The sequence below is a fragment of the Octopus bimaculoides genome, chromosome 4 (assembly GCF_001194135.2).
Source record: "Octopus bimaculoides isolate UCB-OBI-ISO-001 chromosome 4, ASM119413v2, whole genome shotgun sequence".
Taxonomy (NCBI): Eukaryota; Metazoa; Mollusca; class Cephalopoda; order Octopoda; family Octopodidae; genus Octopus; species Octopus bimaculoides.
Window position 1 is genome coordinate 16,799,135 of NC_068984.1, and position 19,907 is coordinate 16,819,041.

Here is a 19,907-nt window from a genome sequence, read left to right on the forward strand (position 1 = left end):
ATATATATAGAGAGAGAGAGAGAGAGAGAGAGAGAGAGAGGTAGGAAGGAAAGTAGAGAAGTAAGAAGCACGGGGGCAGTGACAAGTGACCGAGACCTTTGACAATATACCTGTCAAGCCAGGTGAAATCATAGTCATGGCCGATGCCTGTGTCACATATCTGGCACAGAAAAGGCACCCTTTGAACTTTGGGCCTCAAGCCAAGTGAGGTCATAGTCATGGCTGATGCCGGTGTTTCATAACTGGCACCCATACCAGTGGCACCCACCACACTCTTGGAGTGGTTGTTGTAAGGAAGGGCATCTAGCCGTAGAAACCATGCCAAATCAGATTGGAACCTGATGCAGCTCCCCAGCTTAACAGTTTTCAGTCAAACTGTCCAACCCATGTCAGCATGGAAAACAGACGTTAAATAATGCGGATGATGATAAGGATGATATAAAACAGGTTTCCATACAGTTTCTATCTACCAAATTTATTCACTAAATCATTGGTAAGCCCCAAGGCTAGTAGCAGATATTTTTCTAAGGTATCGCGGTGTGAATGAACCTGAAACCACATGATTGGTAAGTGAACTGTACTTGTTTAGCAAGTAATTTAATCTGAAATACCATGTTGAAGCTAAAAATAATCTCATTGTCAAAGACGTATTCTAGCTATTTAAAATACACATATTTTGTTAAGTTCACTTTTCCTCTTTTATTATTTTATAACCTGAATAATAATAATGTGTAATTATTGTGTGTCAGTTTGTTTTGTTTTTTTATTATAAATTTAAGTTGCTTAACAGGTGATGAGGAGCTTGTTTCCTTGGTTTTATCTGTTTTTGCTTTGTACATGTATTGAATGAAATATGAGTCTCTATAATGTGAGAACAAAAAACAGTTGTTTCTGATACTCTGCTTCACTATTGAATACAATTTATCTTTATTATGCGATGTAGTAAAAGTGCATGAAGTGCGAATAACAGTTTATGTGCGTCTACAACAAACACATATACCCACATTCTCATACAGACACACATACACTCACTTGCATGTATACTCACACAGGCTCACACATGCACACACAAACATATACATGCATAAAATCCATTATCATTACATCCGTCTTTTCATACTTGCATTAAGGTGAACAGAATTTTTTCACCACAGCATCTCTTCACTTGACTTTGTCGTTCATCTTCTCCTTTGTGAAGCTCAGCATTTTAAGAATATCTTTCACCAGTGTCTTCCTTAGTCTTCCTCTTTCACATATTTTTCCCATTTGAATCACTTGGAACTTCTTTGCCCAACCATCATACTTTATAGACATCACTTAACCATACCTGTGCAGCTCCATCTCTTGTACACTACACTAAATTCCTCTTAACCTCAGTTTTTCTCTCAGTTGATTTGTGCTCCACCACTCATAAACATTATACAACCAATGATACATACTCCCTTCATTTCTTTCCATCTTTCACACATCCTTCACACTTTTTACCTGCAGTTCCCAATCACACAGTCATCCATATGTTTCAGTATCATAGTCCCTGTCATCTTCTCTGTGAGTCCCAACGTCTGTAGATCCTTTCTCACCACTTTGTCCCACATCTTCCTGGGCCACCCCTTCCACAATTAGAACTCAGCATTTCTTGATGCATCTGTCTTCATTCATACACATCACATGACCAAACCAGCACAGTCTTCTCTCTTGCGCACGATATCTGATGCCTCATACACCCAGTTTTTTTCTCAAATCACTTACACTCTATCATATATGCACATTGACATGACCCATCCAGCAGAGCATACTGGCTTCATTTCTTTCAAGCCTTCACATATCCTCAGTAGTCACAGCCCATATCTCACTGTCATGTAGCATAGCTGTTCGTACACAGGCATCATACAACCTACCTTTCACTCAGCAAGAGAGGCCCTTCATTACTAAAAGGGGTAGTAGTTCTTTGAATTTTGCCCAGCCTATTCTTATTATAGCAGCTATGCTTTCAGGACAACCTCCCCTACTATTAACTTGGTCACTTAAGTAACACAAACTGTCTACTACTGCTAAGGATCCCCACTGACATTTGAGGGAGTCTATTTTTTTGGTACATTTCTGGTGATTAATATACCTGCATATCTGCCACACATAGACTACTTTCTTTGTTAGTCTTCCAGTGATACTGCTGCACCTCTTATGCATCCATTGCTTGCACTGGGTACACCTTATGGAGTTTCTGCTGACACCTTTTCTACATACTGAGCAAGACCATCTCCCTGAAGAGATCTGTGATTTGTCTATTTTCCTACTTATCAATACTTTACTTTGGTCTGCTAAATTAACTCTAAGGTCATTTGATTCCAGTCACAGAGAGAGGTGGGGGGTTGAGGTAATTATGCAGATAAACAAATTAAAACTATAACAGCTTGGGTATGATATACAAAATATGTATTCATGCAAACAGAAAGAAAGCAAAGACTGAAGACTTTCAGATGGATATTTAACTATAAATATATAGACATTTATACATATAAATAGTTCAAACTTACACAGAGTACAAAACGACAGAGAAAATTAAAGGGGAAGAAGTAAGGTGTTATAATTCCAACAGCTGTTTCTGGGGGCTTGGAGATCCATCATAATGTTGGTGGATATAATTCACCAAAATATGCAGCACATAATGGAAACAAATAAACATTGTGTGTGTGTGTGTGCGCATATACTTTTTGTGTCTGGCACCCATGCCAGTGGAGCGCTAACAGCACCATCCGAGCGTGATCATTGCCAGAGCAGCTGTCTGGCTTCTGTGCTAGTGGCACGTAAATAGCATCATTTGAGTGTGATTGTTACCAGCGTCGCCTTACTGGCACTTGTGCCCGTGGCACGTGAAAAAACATTTGAGTGAGGTCATTGCCAGTGCCACTGGACTGGCTCCTGTGCAGGTGGCATGTAAAAAACACCATTTTGATCGTGGCCGTTGCCAGTACCGCGTGACTGGCCCTCATGCCGGTGGCACGTAAAAGCACCCACTACACTCTCGGAGTGGTTGGCGTTAGGAAGGGTATCCAGCTGTAAAAACTCTGCCAAATCAGATTGGAGCCTGGTGTAGCCATCTGGTTTCACCAGTCCTCAGTCAAATCGTCCAACCCATGCTAGCATGGAAAACGGATGTTAAACAATGATGATGATAATCTATGTATATCTGTGGTTCTCAAACATTTTTTATCTATTTTTTTATCTTTGATTACAATTCCATTCTAGTGGACCATTATAGTTATTTGATGTTTAAAAACTGGTTTGATAGATACTTCTGTAAAAATTCCTGTTTTGTTATTCACACATTATTAACTTGTGTAGATTGAGCTATGTAAAACATTTGTGAAAGAAACCCATCTGTTTCTTGCAATAAACATCTAAGGCAAAATTTTTTCATGGACCCTTAATATACTACTATGGATCCCCAAATTACTATTTTGTTTGCATGGACCCCAAAAATCACATATAGAATCCCTGGGGTCATATGGATTCTGGTTCAGAACCATTGATCTATGTAAAAGATCACTAACTATATGGAAACTTTTATATTTCTGTCCAGATCCAAGTCAACAAGATTCCGTTGGATCCAACATGCTCCTTTCAATAAACAGCATCATTGGGCACTTCGAGTGCTCTACATTGGCAAAAGATGCCCTCAGTTATGCAGTGGTCATGGTAATTGCATTGGACATGTTTGCAGGTAAGTCATTCTCTCCCATTGTCACATAAATAATCATTAAAACATAAAACATTACATAATCATGTGATCAACCAGACTAACAGATGTTGTTATACGTCACTGATCACAATGCACTTTTGCATCGTTTTAGCTTTTTGAATGATGCCACCCCACTGACTGGGGGAATAGGCCAACATTTCCTCTGATAAGAGGGCTCATCCATCACAGGATCACAGCTGAGTGGACAGGAGCAATGTGAAATGAAGTGTTTTGCTCAAAAACACAATACACCACCCAGTCTGGGGATCAAACCCACAATCTAGTGATTGTGAGTGCAACACCCCTAACCACTAGGCCACACGCCTTCATAAAATATAGAAAATAAAAAAGTATATTTGTTTAATATCTATTTCCATGTTTAATTTTTTTCTATACTATTTTTACATTTTATTATACTTTTCCTTTTTTTTTTTGTTATTTGCTTGTTTTATTCATTTCAATGTGAGATTTTCTAGATTTTTTTTATATTCTTTTAGAGAAGATTCTAAAACAAAACTCACTTTTCTGGAAACAAATAATCTCTTCATATTAGTTTATATTTGTTACTATTTATATCCCTGTATAGTGCAGATAGTCAAAATTTAATATTGTGACTAAGCTTAGATTTAAATTATCATCAGTCTTTACACTTTAACCCTTTATCATTCAGATTATTCTGTCAAATGCAATGCTTATTCATTCAGATTGCTTTGAATTAGTCATGCATTATCTTGCAGCTTTGAGGTTTCAATGATGTCATTGTTTATTTTTAGAATGACATTGAAAAGTAGGTGTGAGAGGCCAAATCTGACCAGTTTGAATATGAAATAGGCTGAATATTTAAGCTGGATATGGGCAGTTTAAATGCTAAAGGGTTAAAGATGGATGCATCATCCAGATGACAGGGTGCTGTGTAAGAGTTAAAGGATTTCATTGTTCACACCTTGTTGGTATATCCAGAGTCAATTCTGTCAGTCTGTCAGTCCACCATAATCAGGAGTGTTTGCTCTTAAAATTATATTTAAGATTTTTTTTTTTTTGGTTATAGATGTGATAGTAATTGGCAAGAAGAAGACTGCCATAAACCAAAGAACCCACTGCCAACCATTCTGAAAGACTCTTTTATGGACGCAGACATATCAGCTCAGAATTGGTTAAAAATTGCTGGAGCAAAGATAACTAATACTTGCACAAATCTAGCCTCAGGAATGGCAATACATTTTATTGGAGTAAGTTTGAGTTTTCTCTATACTAAAAGTTCTCAACTATTTATTACCTGTGAACCCTTTTATTTACCTACTTTTGATTCATGTTTTACTCAGGTAGACCCACCTAGTCATTCAATGATTTTTAAAAGTCCAATTATAATTTTATAATTAGATGCTATTAGGAATTGCATTGAAAAAATTAAGATATTTTGTTTATTGAAGAAGTATGACTAATTTATTGAGCATAAATTTTAACAAAATCTTATATGGGCCCCCAAGGATCATATGGGAATTGATGTCAGGTGATGAAGTGGGCAATTTGACAAGACCCTATTTTGGACAGGCAGCACTGGATTAACCATTAAGCAAAATAAGCATGTGCTTAAGGCATCAAAGTAAGGGGAGACTCCACAGAAATGGTAAATGGTTTATAGCACAAAAGAAATTATTTTTAACTTGCTAAAATAATATCCAGGGTACCATACTTCTACTAAGTATAGAAGCAGGTGTGTTGCATAAGATTAATTTTGAAGATCTGATCATAGACTTAGCAATTAAAAAAAGTAGAAGAAAACTATACAGAAATAAACATTATCTTTCATATTACTGTTAGTTTTGTTACATTTTGAAAAATATAAATTTATTTTATGGTTTATTATTTATATTTTGAATTACATATATATGGGGGCACCAAAATGTGGGTCTACGTGGATCAGCCTTGTGGACAGGCAGCCAGCAAGAATGGACATGTGGACAGAGTCCTTCAATATTCTATCTGCTAGCCAATGATTTAGGGCAGAATGTTCTCTGAGTTTCACAGCAAGTTGTAATCGGCGGTTGAGGAATTCCTTTTGCTGTTATTTGCCATGTCCAGACGTTTAGTCCTTTAGACTTAAATGTTATGTCCTATTTTACTCTTCTTTTCTCTTTCAGGGCTGCAGTCGAATTCTCATCAGTACAGATTTAGATTTGAGAGATTCAAAATTCATTCAGTTCTATTTCATGTTTGGTTGCAACACAGCTCCCCTGATTCGAAACCAAGGGGTCCTTGTTGACTATTCAGCAGATGGTGGTATTTCTTGGTCCCATATAACAGAACTTTACTACAACCAATACAAAGCACCAAAGTAAGTCAACCATGTTTTTGATTTGCTTAATTACAAAGTAGCAATGATATCTTTTAAATTAATAATCTAATCAACAAATTCACATTTTTTCCACATCTGCCACTTATATATATACACTCTCGGAGTGGTTGGCATTAGGAAGGGCATCCAGCTGTAGAAACTCTGCCAAATCAGATTGGAGCCTGGTGTAGCCATCTGGTTCACCAGTCCTCAGTCAAATCGTCCAACCCATGCTAGCATGGAAAGTGGACATTAAACATACATACATACATACATACATACATACAAATTTTGAAATAAACTGAATAATGTCATACATACATATGATGGGCTTCTTTCAGTTTCCCCTGTACCAAATTCACTCACAAAGCACTAGACTATGGTGAAAGGCACTTGCCCAGGGTGCCACACAGAGGGACTAAACCCAGAACCATGTGGTTAGGAAACAAATTCCTCACCACACAGCCACGCCTGTACCACCCATGTGAAAAACTATAAAGATTTGTTACATAATTTCTTTCTTACTCCCCAATTTATCTTTCTTAATCCTCAGCTAATCCTGCTCACCTACTTTAGGTCAACATATATTATTATTAATGACTGAAATATGTTGGGTTAAGTTAAATAATATGAGTTAAATATGTTGAATTACCTAATACATTTAGTCTGGTAATATGTTGTGTAAAATAAACATCATTTGAGGAAATTATTGACCAAACCAATATCCAAACTGGCAATGCTAGATTCTTTTAGAAATGTTAAGATTCCCCAAAGATAAATATTCAAAGAATAGAAACAGTGAAATCTCATCAACAATTAGAAGCTGAATTCTGTTTTATATTAGCTTGGTAAATTAAAATGACATGAATTTCTAAGCAACTCTGTTTCTTTATATTATGTTGCTGAAGGCCAGATATACAGTGTTTCATCCTGTTGATCACAGAATCGATACTTCCAAAATTGTTCTGAGTTGTAAATAAATACAATGGACAGGTACAACTCATTATTGAAAGCAGCTAGAACACAAAATCATCATCAGCATCATTTTAACATCCATGTTTTCGTTGCTTCATGGATCAGACAGAATTTATTGAGACAGATTTTTCTATAGTCAGATCTCCTTCTGGTCACCAAGCTAGGTAACATTTGCCAATGGCCCAACATGTTTTCATGGAAGGTGGGGAATGAATGACACTGTTTGGAGGATGATGACACTTGTTTACATTTATTACTCAATGTCAAGACAAGGACACACACACACACACACACACACACACAAAAACACACACATACACAAACACACATAAATATACATGATGGAAAATAACCTGGTGATGGTGCCACATAAAAAGCACTGCTGATGGTGCAATGTAAAAAGCACCCAGTACATTCAGTAAAGTAGCTGGCATTAGGAAGGTTAGCCAGCTGCAGAAACCAACCCAAAACAAGCAATTGAAGCCTAGTGCTGCCCCTGGCCTCACCAGCTCCTGTCAAGCCATCCAACCCATGCCAGCTTGGAAAAGGAATGTTAAATGATGATGAGGATTTCTTTAGGTTTCCATCTGTGAAATTCACTCACAAGGCCTTGGTCAACTCTGGACTTTAGTAAACAACACTTGTTCAAAGTGTCATGCAGTGGAACTGAACTAGAAAGCATGTGGTTGGGAAGTAAACTTCTTAACTACGCAACCATGCCTAACAATATTTTTACCTAACAGAATTCATTATGGCGGCGAGCTGGCAAAAACAACAGCACGCCGGGCAAAATGCTTAGCGGTATTTCGTCTGCCGTTACGTTCTGAGTTCAAATTCCACCGAGGTCGACTTTGCCTTTCATCCTTTCGGAGATCGGTAAATTAAGCACCAGTTACGCACTGGGATCGATGTAATCGACTTAATCCCTTTTTCTGTCCTTGTTTGTTCCCTCTATGTTTAGCCCCTTGTGGTCAATAAAGAAATAAGAATTCATTCAAATTTTATGTGAAGAGATTTGTTGCTGACTTAGATACATAATGTGAATCTGTCGTTTTCAAATGGTTTCTTTACCATGCAATGGGTTACAGTACTTTATTACATCTTTTACATAAGGAAACGTCTCTGGGACAGAACCCTATTTTCATTTCAAAACAAAACTTAAGCCTAACAGCAAATTAGAGTGATAAATGAATAATCATCTCAGTTAATTATAGTTTTCCTTCGACTGAAGGTGACTTACACTTTTCTCCTTTATCTTTATCTGGTCAAAACTCTATATCTTCAATTCATTTTTCACTGATTTGACAAGCAGATTAATTTTGCATATTTTGAGATTATTGATTCCAATTTATGAGAATAAATTGATAAAAAATTTTTAGATGTAATGTTATATTCATATTAATAACGAATGAACAAAACTGATTGACTGAAATTCGATATAAATGTATCTCAGGGAATAACAGGACTCTTTAGTCTTGCTAGATATTAGGCAACCTCCCTAGTGCATGTGCCATGATAACGACATGCTGTGCACTCAGTGCTTGGAATTCAGAATAGTATCCAAAGAAAGAAACTATGGCAAAAATGGAATATACCAAACACATCTAAGAGGGCAGTAACTCCAAATATGAACTGACTCAGATGGTGATAAACACATCTAACCCATGCAGTATGGAGAAGTAGACATAAAATGATTATGAAATTAGTATTGTTAGCAAAATTTCATTGCTGGCATCAAGGGTTATCAAGCAATTCTGTTTGTATTCCATCTTTTTCAACATTATTTTTTCTTTGATGTCCCAGCATAATTTTTCTCTTTGCTCTTCATTTACCAACACCAATAGAAGTAATGTAAACATCTGCTAAGAAAATCTACATCGAAAGTTATTTTGAAGCCTAATCTCTTAAATAAAACCACAAAATCTTCATAACTACCAGACTAAGTGGTTTTCAACCTTCATGTTTTCATAGTACACTTGAGATCAAAAACAAAACAATTACTAACTCAAATTGCATGCAAGGTTTTAAAATTATTAGCACATTTCATGTGGCACACTTTGCATAGTAAGTTCAAAAAACAAAACTGTTTTAAAATTAGAAAATTTAGGGAATTATTTACTTTGTTTTACTGTTCATACTTGTATATAACAAAATTATGATGAACATCTTTTTAAGATGCTCAAACATAAGTATGAGCTTCCTAAAGCCTTAAATCATATTTTTTTAAATCTGCTGCAGAGTTTCATTATCACTGATCTAAGTATTACCATGCAAATTTATGACAAAGTCTATATTACATATCATGTTTTTTATTTGTTTACCTTGAATTGAGAAAGTGCTGAAATTTAGTCTTATAAAATATTTCTCTTTTCAATATTTCTATCAGAAACAGATGGAAAGTTTAAATGCAAATATTAGGTGGTATTATTTGAATAAATCTCTTTCGTTATTTAAAGTCTTCATGAATTTTTTAATGAGACCTGATTTATATACTAAGGTAAAAACAATGCATTGACCAAGGGCTCATTTATAATGTTTTACTAACTCCTAATTCTTTTAGCAATGTAGTTTTTTCTAGAATATCGAGAAGGAAATACTCAAGTATGTCTACTGTATGAAAACTTAATAAAGTGGGTGCTAACATACTTGATGTAGAAAGCTAAGAATTTTAATTAATTAAAATTACACCTTTGGTGATGAGAACAAACCATCATTGAAATGACAGTTAAGATTTAGAGGTTATCTCCCCTGCCGTTTTGATATGAATTATGCATTCAGTTACTAATTACCATATTTGCTCATTTATGTCACACCCCTAATTTAGTGTTAAATCTTGCTACAAAATTTTTATCCCTTCATAATTTTAGCTTTGTTTCATATATGTCATGACCTGGTTTTCTCAGTAAAATCAAGTATTAAATAGCGTGGTTTATATACGAGCAAATACAGCTGTTCATTCTGTAAAAAGTGTTGATATTCTGATATATCTTAATGAAGAATTTTAGTAAAAAATGCTTTTGTTCTAAAAACATTGGCAAATAGTGAAAGTCCTTGCAAGGAATATAGCTATATTTATTACGATTAATCTTTATTAATATTGATTTCATTGTAACATAAATCTTCTTCAGATGGACTCAATGACCAGTTGAAACTGAAGGAAATTTATTTCCATTGAAATGAAAGAAATTTATTGCCATTAAGTTCTCAATAAATAATCATTATCCAGTTGACAATTAATTATATTCCATTACATCTAAAAGAACATTGATGCCAAAACTGAAATAAATTATTCTCTGCTCTAGCAAATTCAACACGTATTTCCCATTATTTTTGGATAAAAACAAAGCTTCTATCCAAGCTGCCAATGCATTTTTTTTTTTCATTCCCTCAGCATTAATCTCAGTTACTCAGTTGAACCTTTTGTCAAATGGAAATGTTTTGCAAAGTCATCCAAATATATTATTTTGGTTTCTCTACAAGCAAGAAGTGAGTTAGTAAAGTCTTAATTCTTCATAAAAGTGTCTTTAATTGAAAACTAAATATCTCTAACCTTAGGACAGTCTGGAACCATACAAAACATGATCTGGCGTCTAATGAGAGTAAAGAATTAAGTTTAATTTTATGTCATTTTCTTATTCATTAGCAGCAGAAAATTACATTTAAAATACTGTTGGAGGGATAAACAAATACTGTTATAGGAATACACAAAATTATTTCTGCAGATAATTTATTTTGGGATAAATATTGCTTTTTTGAATTTAAAAAAGTTATAGTAAAACAGTAAAAACCAATATTGTGCTTTTAGGTGTATGAAGCAATGTCTGTTGATAACATTATGTAGTATGAGAATTATATTTCTTTTGGCTCAACTATTTCTTTAATCTACTTTAGATTGTAAGAAAACATAGGATGTTAACCTATCATTTATTTGATGTTTTAAACTACAGTGTTACTTTTTAGTCAACAGAAAAATGAACATGCGGCGAGCTGGCAGAAACATTAGCACACTGGGCGAAATGCTTAACGGTATTTCGTCTGCCATTATGTTCTGAGTTCAAATTCTTCCGAGGTCGACTTTGCCTTTCATCCTTTTGGGGTCGATAAATTAAGTACCAGTTAAGCACTGGGGTCGATGTAATCGACTTAATCCCTTTAACTGTCCTTGTTTGTCCCCTCTATGTTTAGCCCCTTGTGGGCAATAAAGAAATAAGAAAAATGAACATGAAGTAATAACATTAGTCAACATTATGAAATTAACTCCAACAGCTACATTTTATTATAGTATTTGGAACCTTTGAAAAGCAGCTTGTAGACCTGGGCATTTCAAAAACCATTATTTCAATTTTAACCGTTTTGTAACCATATTTCTGTTGAAATACAGTCTTTGTTTGAATTAACTTTGAAAATAATGAAGAATTTATTCATATAACTTTATTATTATTATTACTATTATTATTATTATTATTATTAAGCTGGTGTTTGGAATATAGTTTAGCATGAAAGTTGGCATCTAAAAAGGTTAAAACTGTTTGATATTTTGTCCAAAGCTTTACTGATTTGTCATCCAAAAGGTTTACTAGTTTAAAAGACATTTTAATAACATTACTCTAGACAAAAGTACAATTAATAGAACTTGAAGAGGTTTCTCTTAACTGTTTAGAAGAAATATAAGGCATAAGATCCGCAAAGAAATTCTTTATATTTATGCAACCAGTTCACTTACTGATCTTATTGGATTTATCTCTTCTGCTTGTTATTTTTATCTTTAAAACGCCTTGAAAGTAAGATAGTGGATTATCTTGGTTAATCCAAGATTTTCAACACATTATTACATATGTGAAAACTCTACTGTTTATATATTTAACTTACAGAAAGCTCTTCTGACTTATTTTTCCTTCAGCCTTATAATGTTGGTTCACCATTAGAATTATTTTGATATAAAACTGCTATATTTTATCATTTTCTTTTAGGTTCGTCAACATAAAAATTCCTCAGGGAGCCAGAAAGGAAGGGGTACGTGTACGCTGGTGGCAGCCTGAGAATGATGGCAAACTTCTTCGGGATTGGGCATTGGATGACATTGTAATTGGCGGCAACATGGTGAACCCTGTAAATGTAACAAGTAATTTTACAACTGATTTTATTGAACATGAATGGTTGACCACCAACAATCTGGAAATTGGGGAATATTGTGGGAAAGCTGAATCAGCTGTAGCAAAACCAGTTGCTGGTGAAGGAGCCAAACTGACAACCCGTGATGTCAAAATAGAAGATGATTACATACTTCAATTCTCGATCAATGTTGGATGTGGGGCACCATGGAATAGCTCCATTTCTCCAGTTCACCTGCAATATTCTGTAAACTACGGTAAAAACTGGTATTATGTTACTCCCCAATGTATGACTAAGGACCCCCAATGTAACACAGAAGCTTCAGTCAAGACTGTTTATTACTCAACTTTTGGCTGGCAACGAGTCATTATCCCTCTTACAGGACATGTTGTATCAAGGTAAGCATTATGTTGATATCCCCATTTTGACTCATTTGAATCTAAATATTATAAAAAATATAAAATATAAGAAATTTTTCAAGAATGCAAAATTCCATTGCTATAGTATTATAGTTTACAATAATATTGATTGAATTGTTATATTCAAGTTGTACCCAGAGTATCAAAAAGGTATGTTAGAGAATACAATTAAATGGAATATTTCTAAAATAAAACCTGAGAATGACAATGTATATCATAAGTTTGGGCTTTTGTGTTACAAGTGCAGTCTGTCCAATTGCCCCCTGCACTGTTTTCATGCACTCAAATTCAGCCAAGGGATCAATTCTGAAACAGTGACATCTTAAGGCATGAGCATGCTGGGAAATTGCTCTAGGAGCCCCACAGCTCTAGGGATCCAATTATGATCTATTGTTATGGTTTTCTGTCAATAAATAAATGCTATTGAGCCCATTGCATTGATTTGCCTGGTGGGGTTTATAATGCTGCTAATATGGTTCTGACCTAAACTCATGTGATTCAGAAATAAACAACTGAATCGCTCCACTATGCACTCACAAATCTATACAGCAAACGTTTTTCATTAAGATTACTGTAGACATTAAGATATCTTTGAACTTTGTTTTCTAATTTTCTTTGTAGTGCCACACGTTTCCAGTGGTTCCAAAACATGCCTGGTCAACAGGAAGACTCCAAAGATGGCAAGGAATGGGCCATTCGAGATATCTATATTGGCAAAGCATGTGTAGATATGTGTCATGGCCACGGGTTTTGTGACAATGGCCAGTGTATCTGTGATGAAGGATATATGTGGGCTACATGTCACCCAATGGGATACTTTTATCAACCAGTAAATATTGATTTACTCTTATTTTCTGTTATTTTATTTATTATCTTTCTTTTATTTATCATTTCCCTGTCAATAGTTTTGCTGTCTTCAAACTTATGAATTTAAAAACCAGTTTTTTATAACAATTTAGAGAAGTTTGAGTCTTTTTTTTAACCCTATAATGCCGATTGTCAATAATTCTTGATACTTCAGATACTATGTTCTTATTGGAAGGACACAATTCTGCTGCAGCCATAATGTTATAGCTAATTGTCATAAATGGATCTGTTGTGTACAAAAGCTACATTACACTTCTAATATATTTGTTTCTTTATGTTGTATACTGATACTAACCAACTTTCAATTCCTATTTAAAGACTCAGCTTAAAGACACATTCAATGAGCCAAATATAAACAGAAGTAACTGGTTCCTTGTGCAAGGAGCAGCTATCTACAATGCCTGTACAGAGCTTGTTGATGGAACGGCATTGGTGTTCTCAGGAAAAGGCATGCGATTGGCTGAAACCTGGGATTTGGATCTCAGAGATGCTATGTAGGTCTTTTTTTTTTACTTATACTAATTTATTCTTGTATTCTTATATTCCTTAAAACTACTTATGGTTTGATATATTTATTTGAAGCATTAAAAATAAGAATAACAGCAGAGATGTTTATATTCAGCTTTCAAATTGAATTTAGTAATACTTTGAGTATTTTTGAGTATTATAACTGAGTATTTTAATTTGTTAAAGTATAACAACATAATACCTGCTGTCAAGTAATATACAACATAATGAAAATTACATCACAAAAGAGAACATTGAAGAAAGATAACATTTTAAAGTATTTAAAAATACAATACTAATTTATATAGAGGTATTATTAACATGATTAAATTTAGACATCTGTGTGTAATACATGTTGAAAAGGAATAAAAAATACTGGAAAATACTACAGACATCTTGTGTAACAATTTTATACTTGGGTTGCACAGTTTGACTGGGCTGGCACGCAGGAAGGCTGCACCAGACTCCAGTCTGATTTGGCATGGTTTCCTATAGCTGGATGTCCTTCCTAACACCAACCACTCTGAGAGTGTAATGAATGCTTTTACATGCCACCGGCACAGGTGCCATTTGCATGACACCAGAGTGCGTTTACATGCCACTGGCACAGGTGCCAATTTGAGTGGCACTGGAATCTGCCATGACTGCAATTTTGCTCGGGCTTGAGGGGTCTTCTTCTCAAGCACAACATAATGCCAAAGGTCTCAGTCATTGCCTCCGTGAGGCCAAACACTTTTATTTGCTATAATAATTAAAATAATGTTAGTCAATGTTTAATATTTTTCCTGACTGTATAATTATTTCTACTTAACATTTTAAGTATATTAGCACTATTAATTACTATATTAGCAACTATTAATTACTATTTATTTGGAATTTTCCAAATAAACGTAAAAATTTTGAAAATTATTATTTATAAAATACAAATGTATGATCTTTATTTAAAAAATTCATAATACCAGATTCATAATGTATACTGCCATAATTGGAGGCACTCAGAAAAATGGTGAATGTGCTGTACCCAATTCTAGAAGCCAAAGTGTCATACTACAATATTCTATCAATGGTGGTAAGTCCCTTTTGTTATCCCTTTTACCCCAGGTACTAAATTATTAAGGAACAAATTTACTAACTTTATAATTTTTTCCAGATAGTGTGAAGTTCAGATAGAAATATATCAATATCATAAGTTTCCTCCAGACACTGTAAAATTAAGATCGCATAGCCTTGTATTCAAACCTTGTAGCAACCATCATGTTGTTCATTTAACCAGGCCACAGTATCACAGTATCAACCAGACCGTTAAATGCTGTTATACACCACTGGTCACAATACACTTCTAATTCTGTCTTAATTGCACCATTCTTTTCCCTCTTGGCCCAAACTGCTAGACCAAATCATCTTCCCATCATTATGGGAGCCCTTCCAAGCAGCCTTTCCTGATCTGTTGGATATAACTCAGTAACTACATGGGTTCACCTGTTGTCTATAAGCCTTACAATGTGTCCAATTCAGTAGAACTTGTGCTTTCAGTATTCTGCAACCACATCATTCACTCCATTTTTTCCTTTAATTATCTCATTTCAAATATGGTCTCATAATGATATTCTTAGCATAAATCTTTTCTATGGCCCTTTATGTTATTGCCAATTAATGTTGCATCCTCTTTGTAATGGCCCACATCTCACTTGCATATAAGAGCACAGGTAGAATGGTGCTATTGAAGAGAAGACAGGCACATATGATATTGTCAAGCTTTATTTTGGACATGTCATTTATTCACTTAAATGCCTTCTATCTTGCCCTTATTTTTTTTGAGATTTCAGCATCCATAGCTCAGTACATATTAACCATGAAATATTACTAACATTTTAAGTCTACTTAACTGAAAATAGTTACCAATTTTACTTTGTAATTGAATTATTATCATTTGCAAGGCTATATAACTTCAAAGAAATCATATTCTCTTATATTTTACATGCAAATAGCAATTTATTTCAAAATCTATATCCCTCCTTATTCTAATACATAAAATGGCATCTAAAACAGTCAGAAATATATACTAATATCAATAGCTTGTAGTTTGTACAATAGTTTTGACCATTGTTTTCATTATTGTCAGCAACATCAGATTTTTTGTCTGTATTTCTTGCCTCCCATTTGCTATTCCCAAAACCATTTCCTTATCTGCCACTCATGCAACATGTTTCATGTAGCTTATCTCCTATCTCTGAATGATTTTCAAAAGTTTTACAGTTTTTGTCATTTTGTTCAATATCGATTCATTATTTTTTACTTTCTACTCAACATTCTCACAAGCAAAATAGTGGTGGCACCTTAGCTCAGATGCTTCAGTATTTTTGTTCTTACACTTTTTAATCATCTGCCATTCAGATCAATAGGTGACCATTGGGATTACCTATTGTTATTGTAAAAGGATTATTGAAAGAAGCTTATTGTTGCTGTCTAACCCAATATTATCATCGATCCAACAGGCCTAGAATCAGCAATCACCACCCCAACATTTTTCAGACTCAATGTATCAAGAACTACATTATCCAATGTTTTTTGTTTTGTTTTTTTCAGAAGACAGTGTGATTTAAGGGACATATGGTCGCTATTTCTTGCAAGCTAATTTCAGCTTTGATTTTCATCCCTCTGATATTGATCAAATAAAATACATCTATCCTCATTTATTATGGGATTTGGGTACAAAAAAGTGATAAATGAATCAGTGATAAATGAGGCTATATTGGGATTGAAATATATGTCTATGTCTTAAATATGAATGGTATTATAATGCTAAATCTTAGAGATTTCAGTTTTCTCACTGTAACTGTAAGATCATTCCAAATGGATGTTTCAATATGATACTAGTTTCAGACCACCAAAGTGATTCCATAATTCTATATGCAAAGTTAATTAATAAAATCTTAAAATCACCATCTGTGCACCATACAAAATTCCTACACACCATTAGAAGGCATGAAGCTGTAGAACTGTCTGAAATAAAATCTATTTATAGACTTGCTGTGTCAAAAGCACAATTTATATCAGAAGGAGACAAACATCATTGTTGCAGTGACTCACAACAGAGACAAATGCATTCCTCCTTTGTTGAGACTTGTCAATGCAGTGCTTTGGTGTTGTGGAAGCTTACTGGGTTAAACAATTCCACAATTTCATGCCTTCTAATAGAGTGTATGCTTTTAGTATAATAGACAGACGATGATTTTAATTTAACGCTGTCTCAATTGAGTTTTACTAAATAAAATCTTATTTTTTTACATTATTGTTTCCTTCCAGGTATCATTTGGGACACAATTTATACTCTTGACTACCAATATTACCAACATCCAAAAACAGACCATCTAAAGTTGCCCTTCTCTGCTAGAACAGGCAGTACGCGTATTCGATGGTGGCAGCCCATGCCTCTTGATAACTTAGAAGTATTTCCCAGCTGGGCTCTGGACAATGTTTATATTGGGGGATCAGAAATTAATCCTAGCTTACTTTGGTTAAATTTTACTCAAGGTATGCATGAACTATGGTCTAACTGGGAGTTTTCTCCACGCGGTCAAGTCAGCAAAGATTTCTGTTACAAAACTGAACATTCTCTTACTTGGAACAATGACAAAAGAGAGAAAAGTTTAACTACAAATCAACTTATTGTTCAGGAAGATTCCATGCTCCAATTTAAGGTACAATATTTTATATCTTGTTTTATTTTATTATATTGTATTTTTTTATTTAGACAAATGACTGTTCTTAAGACCTGATAAAATGGAAATGATATAGAGTTTCTAAACTTGTTTTAATATTAAAACATTTAATCACTGTTTATATATGTGTGTAATGATTGCTTGTTTTCTTCCAGTAAATGCAAAAAAAAAAAGTAAATTGGAACTTTTTATAGAATTTCATTGATTCTGTCAAATAAGTTGGGCTTTTTTGATATTTTCTAGACAACGCCACAATTTCCAGACTTCTACATAAACTTTTTGTTAGATGATAGAATGCACTGTCTAAGACTGGGAGAAAATTACAGTTATGATAAAAGGTTGCAAGTGCCACAGTAGTTTGGAGAAGATATTCTTTTGTGTAACTTTAGATAAAACATTTACATCATCTTTGTAGCTGAGTTCTACAACAGGGCATAATATCCTATTCACAGAAATCAAACATTATAAAGTTTCTGTGTTTATACCAGGCAAATATTCATAAAAGAGGTTCTATCAATATTCTTTATTCAAAAGATATAGGTCTATTCATTTTCCATAGTGACTAAATTTGGCATTTCCATCTGAGCAGTCATCCTCACAGAGAGCTTTTTTGTAACTACATAGTAACTTTCTGTAAAGTATGAACATAAAAGATCAGAATACAGTGTTATTATTTGATATTCACAGAGCAAAGCAAAAGAAATAATCCTTTTCCCAATAATAATAATAATATTCCTTGATGCTATTGTTTCTCCAGATTGCTATTGGGTGTAATAATAAATTCAACAGCTGCATTCCAAATAGCCCTGTACATCTTGAATTCAGGAAGAATCCAAGCGTTGGGAAATGGGAACACCTATTACCCATTTGCTTACCAGATAACAATGTCTTGATGAGCTGCCGGCCTCACATACACCACAAAGCAAGTATAATGTATGCTGATGAATATCCAACTTGGACAAGGTACACTTTGAAATTACCAGACAAAGCACATTCAAGGTAAGGTACAATTTTATTAAGACATATTAACCCTCTAACATTCAGATTACTATGCCACATATAATGCTTATTTATCACATTGTTTTGAATTCATACATTAGCTTGTAGCTTTGAGATTTTGATGATGTGACTTATTTCTAGAAAGACATTATAGGGTAGGTGAGATAGACCAGATATGATCAGTTAGGACAGTGCTTCTCAAACTATCTAATGTGGTGAATTGGCAGTTTCTTTTCCAATGTGCCAGGAACCAGTCATATTTCTAAGTAATATTAATTTATACCAGAAACAATATATACAATGAATATAATAAAAGTTGACAATTTTTTAATCTTATATTTATTTTGTAAACAAATAATACAATATTACATAGGCATTTTATAATGTTTCTTTCTTTTCTGGAAACTCGCAGTGTATTGGCAGGTGATGGCTCGTGGACCAACACCGGTCCGCAGACCACCACTTTGAGTAGCACTGAGTTAGAACATAAAACAGGTAGAATATTTGAGCCAGATATTGCTGGTTTCAGTGTTAAAGTGTCAAAAAGATTTTACTGTATTTAATAAGAATTTTAACCTTATCAAGTTCCATATGCATTTAAAGTTATTCATCTTAGCATTACCAATATTAGCTTATACAAGGCCTACTTGCTATTAACCCTATCATTACTATATTTCTGTTAAAAATACATTAGTTTTATGACAAGTAACACTCTGCTTATTGAAATATTGCCTAAGCATCTAGCTTTATCACTCATTTCCCAATTTGTCTTATTTCCCATTTTATGTGTAATTTAAACCAATAATCGATAATAGCATTTGCATTAAATTGAGAAGAGGATTGGGCTTTATAACCACATATTAAAATCTGTTTCAGCTCCACACAAATACGTTGGGTCCAGAAACATGTGGAAGGAGCAGTATCACCACCATGGGCCCTTGATGAGATTTACATTGGAGAGACATGTCCAGATATGTGCAATGGCCGCGGAGATTGTAGAAAGGGTCGGTGCTTCTGTGAACCAGGAACAGTTGGTCAGTTCAATGTTGCTTTAATTTAGTGTACAAGCCATTTTGGCACAACCATTTTGGTGCTGCCTGTTTGGCTTTGATAATTCGATACTGACTTATTTGACATCAGACATTTTAGTGTTTCTTTCATTCTCTCTGTCACTCTTTTTCTCTTTCTCTCTCTCTCTCTCTCTCTCTCTCTCTCTCTCTCTCTCTCTCTCT

The 19,907-nt window shown here is 34.3% G+C and overlaps 1 protein-coding gene across 1 annotated transcript in view; it reads left to right on the forward strand.

Moving 5' to 3' along the window:
* LOC106875197 (reelin) overlaps positions 1 to 19,907 on the forward strand; it is a 200,233-nt gene that overhangs the window by 169,356 nt on the left and 10,970 nt on the right. Inside the window, exons 45-54 of the mRNA XM_014923240.2 lie at positions 3,581 to 3,721; positions 4,788 to 4,968; positions 5,881 to 6,074; positions 12,020 to 12,559; positions 13,202 to 13,409; positions 13,766 to 13,941; positions 14,917 to 15,023; positions 17,261 to 17,655; positions 18,434 to 18,675; positions 19,552 to 19,709. Coding sequence (XP_014778726.1) covers positions 3,581 to 3,721; positions 4,788 to 4,968; positions 5,881 to 6,074; positions 12,020 to 12,559; positions 13,202 to 13,409; positions 13,766 to 13,941; positions 14,917 to 15,023; positions 17,261 to 17,655; positions 18,434 to 18,675; positions 19,552 to 19,709 — 2,342 coding nt within the window. The remainder of the gene's footprint in view (positions 1 to 3,580; positions 3,722 to 4,787; positions 4,969 to 5,880; positions 6,075 to 12,019; positions 12,560 to 13,201; positions 13,410 to 13,765; positions 13,942 to 14,916; positions 15,024 to 17,260; positions 17,656 to 18,433; positions 18,676 to 19,551; positions 19,710 to 19,907) is intronic.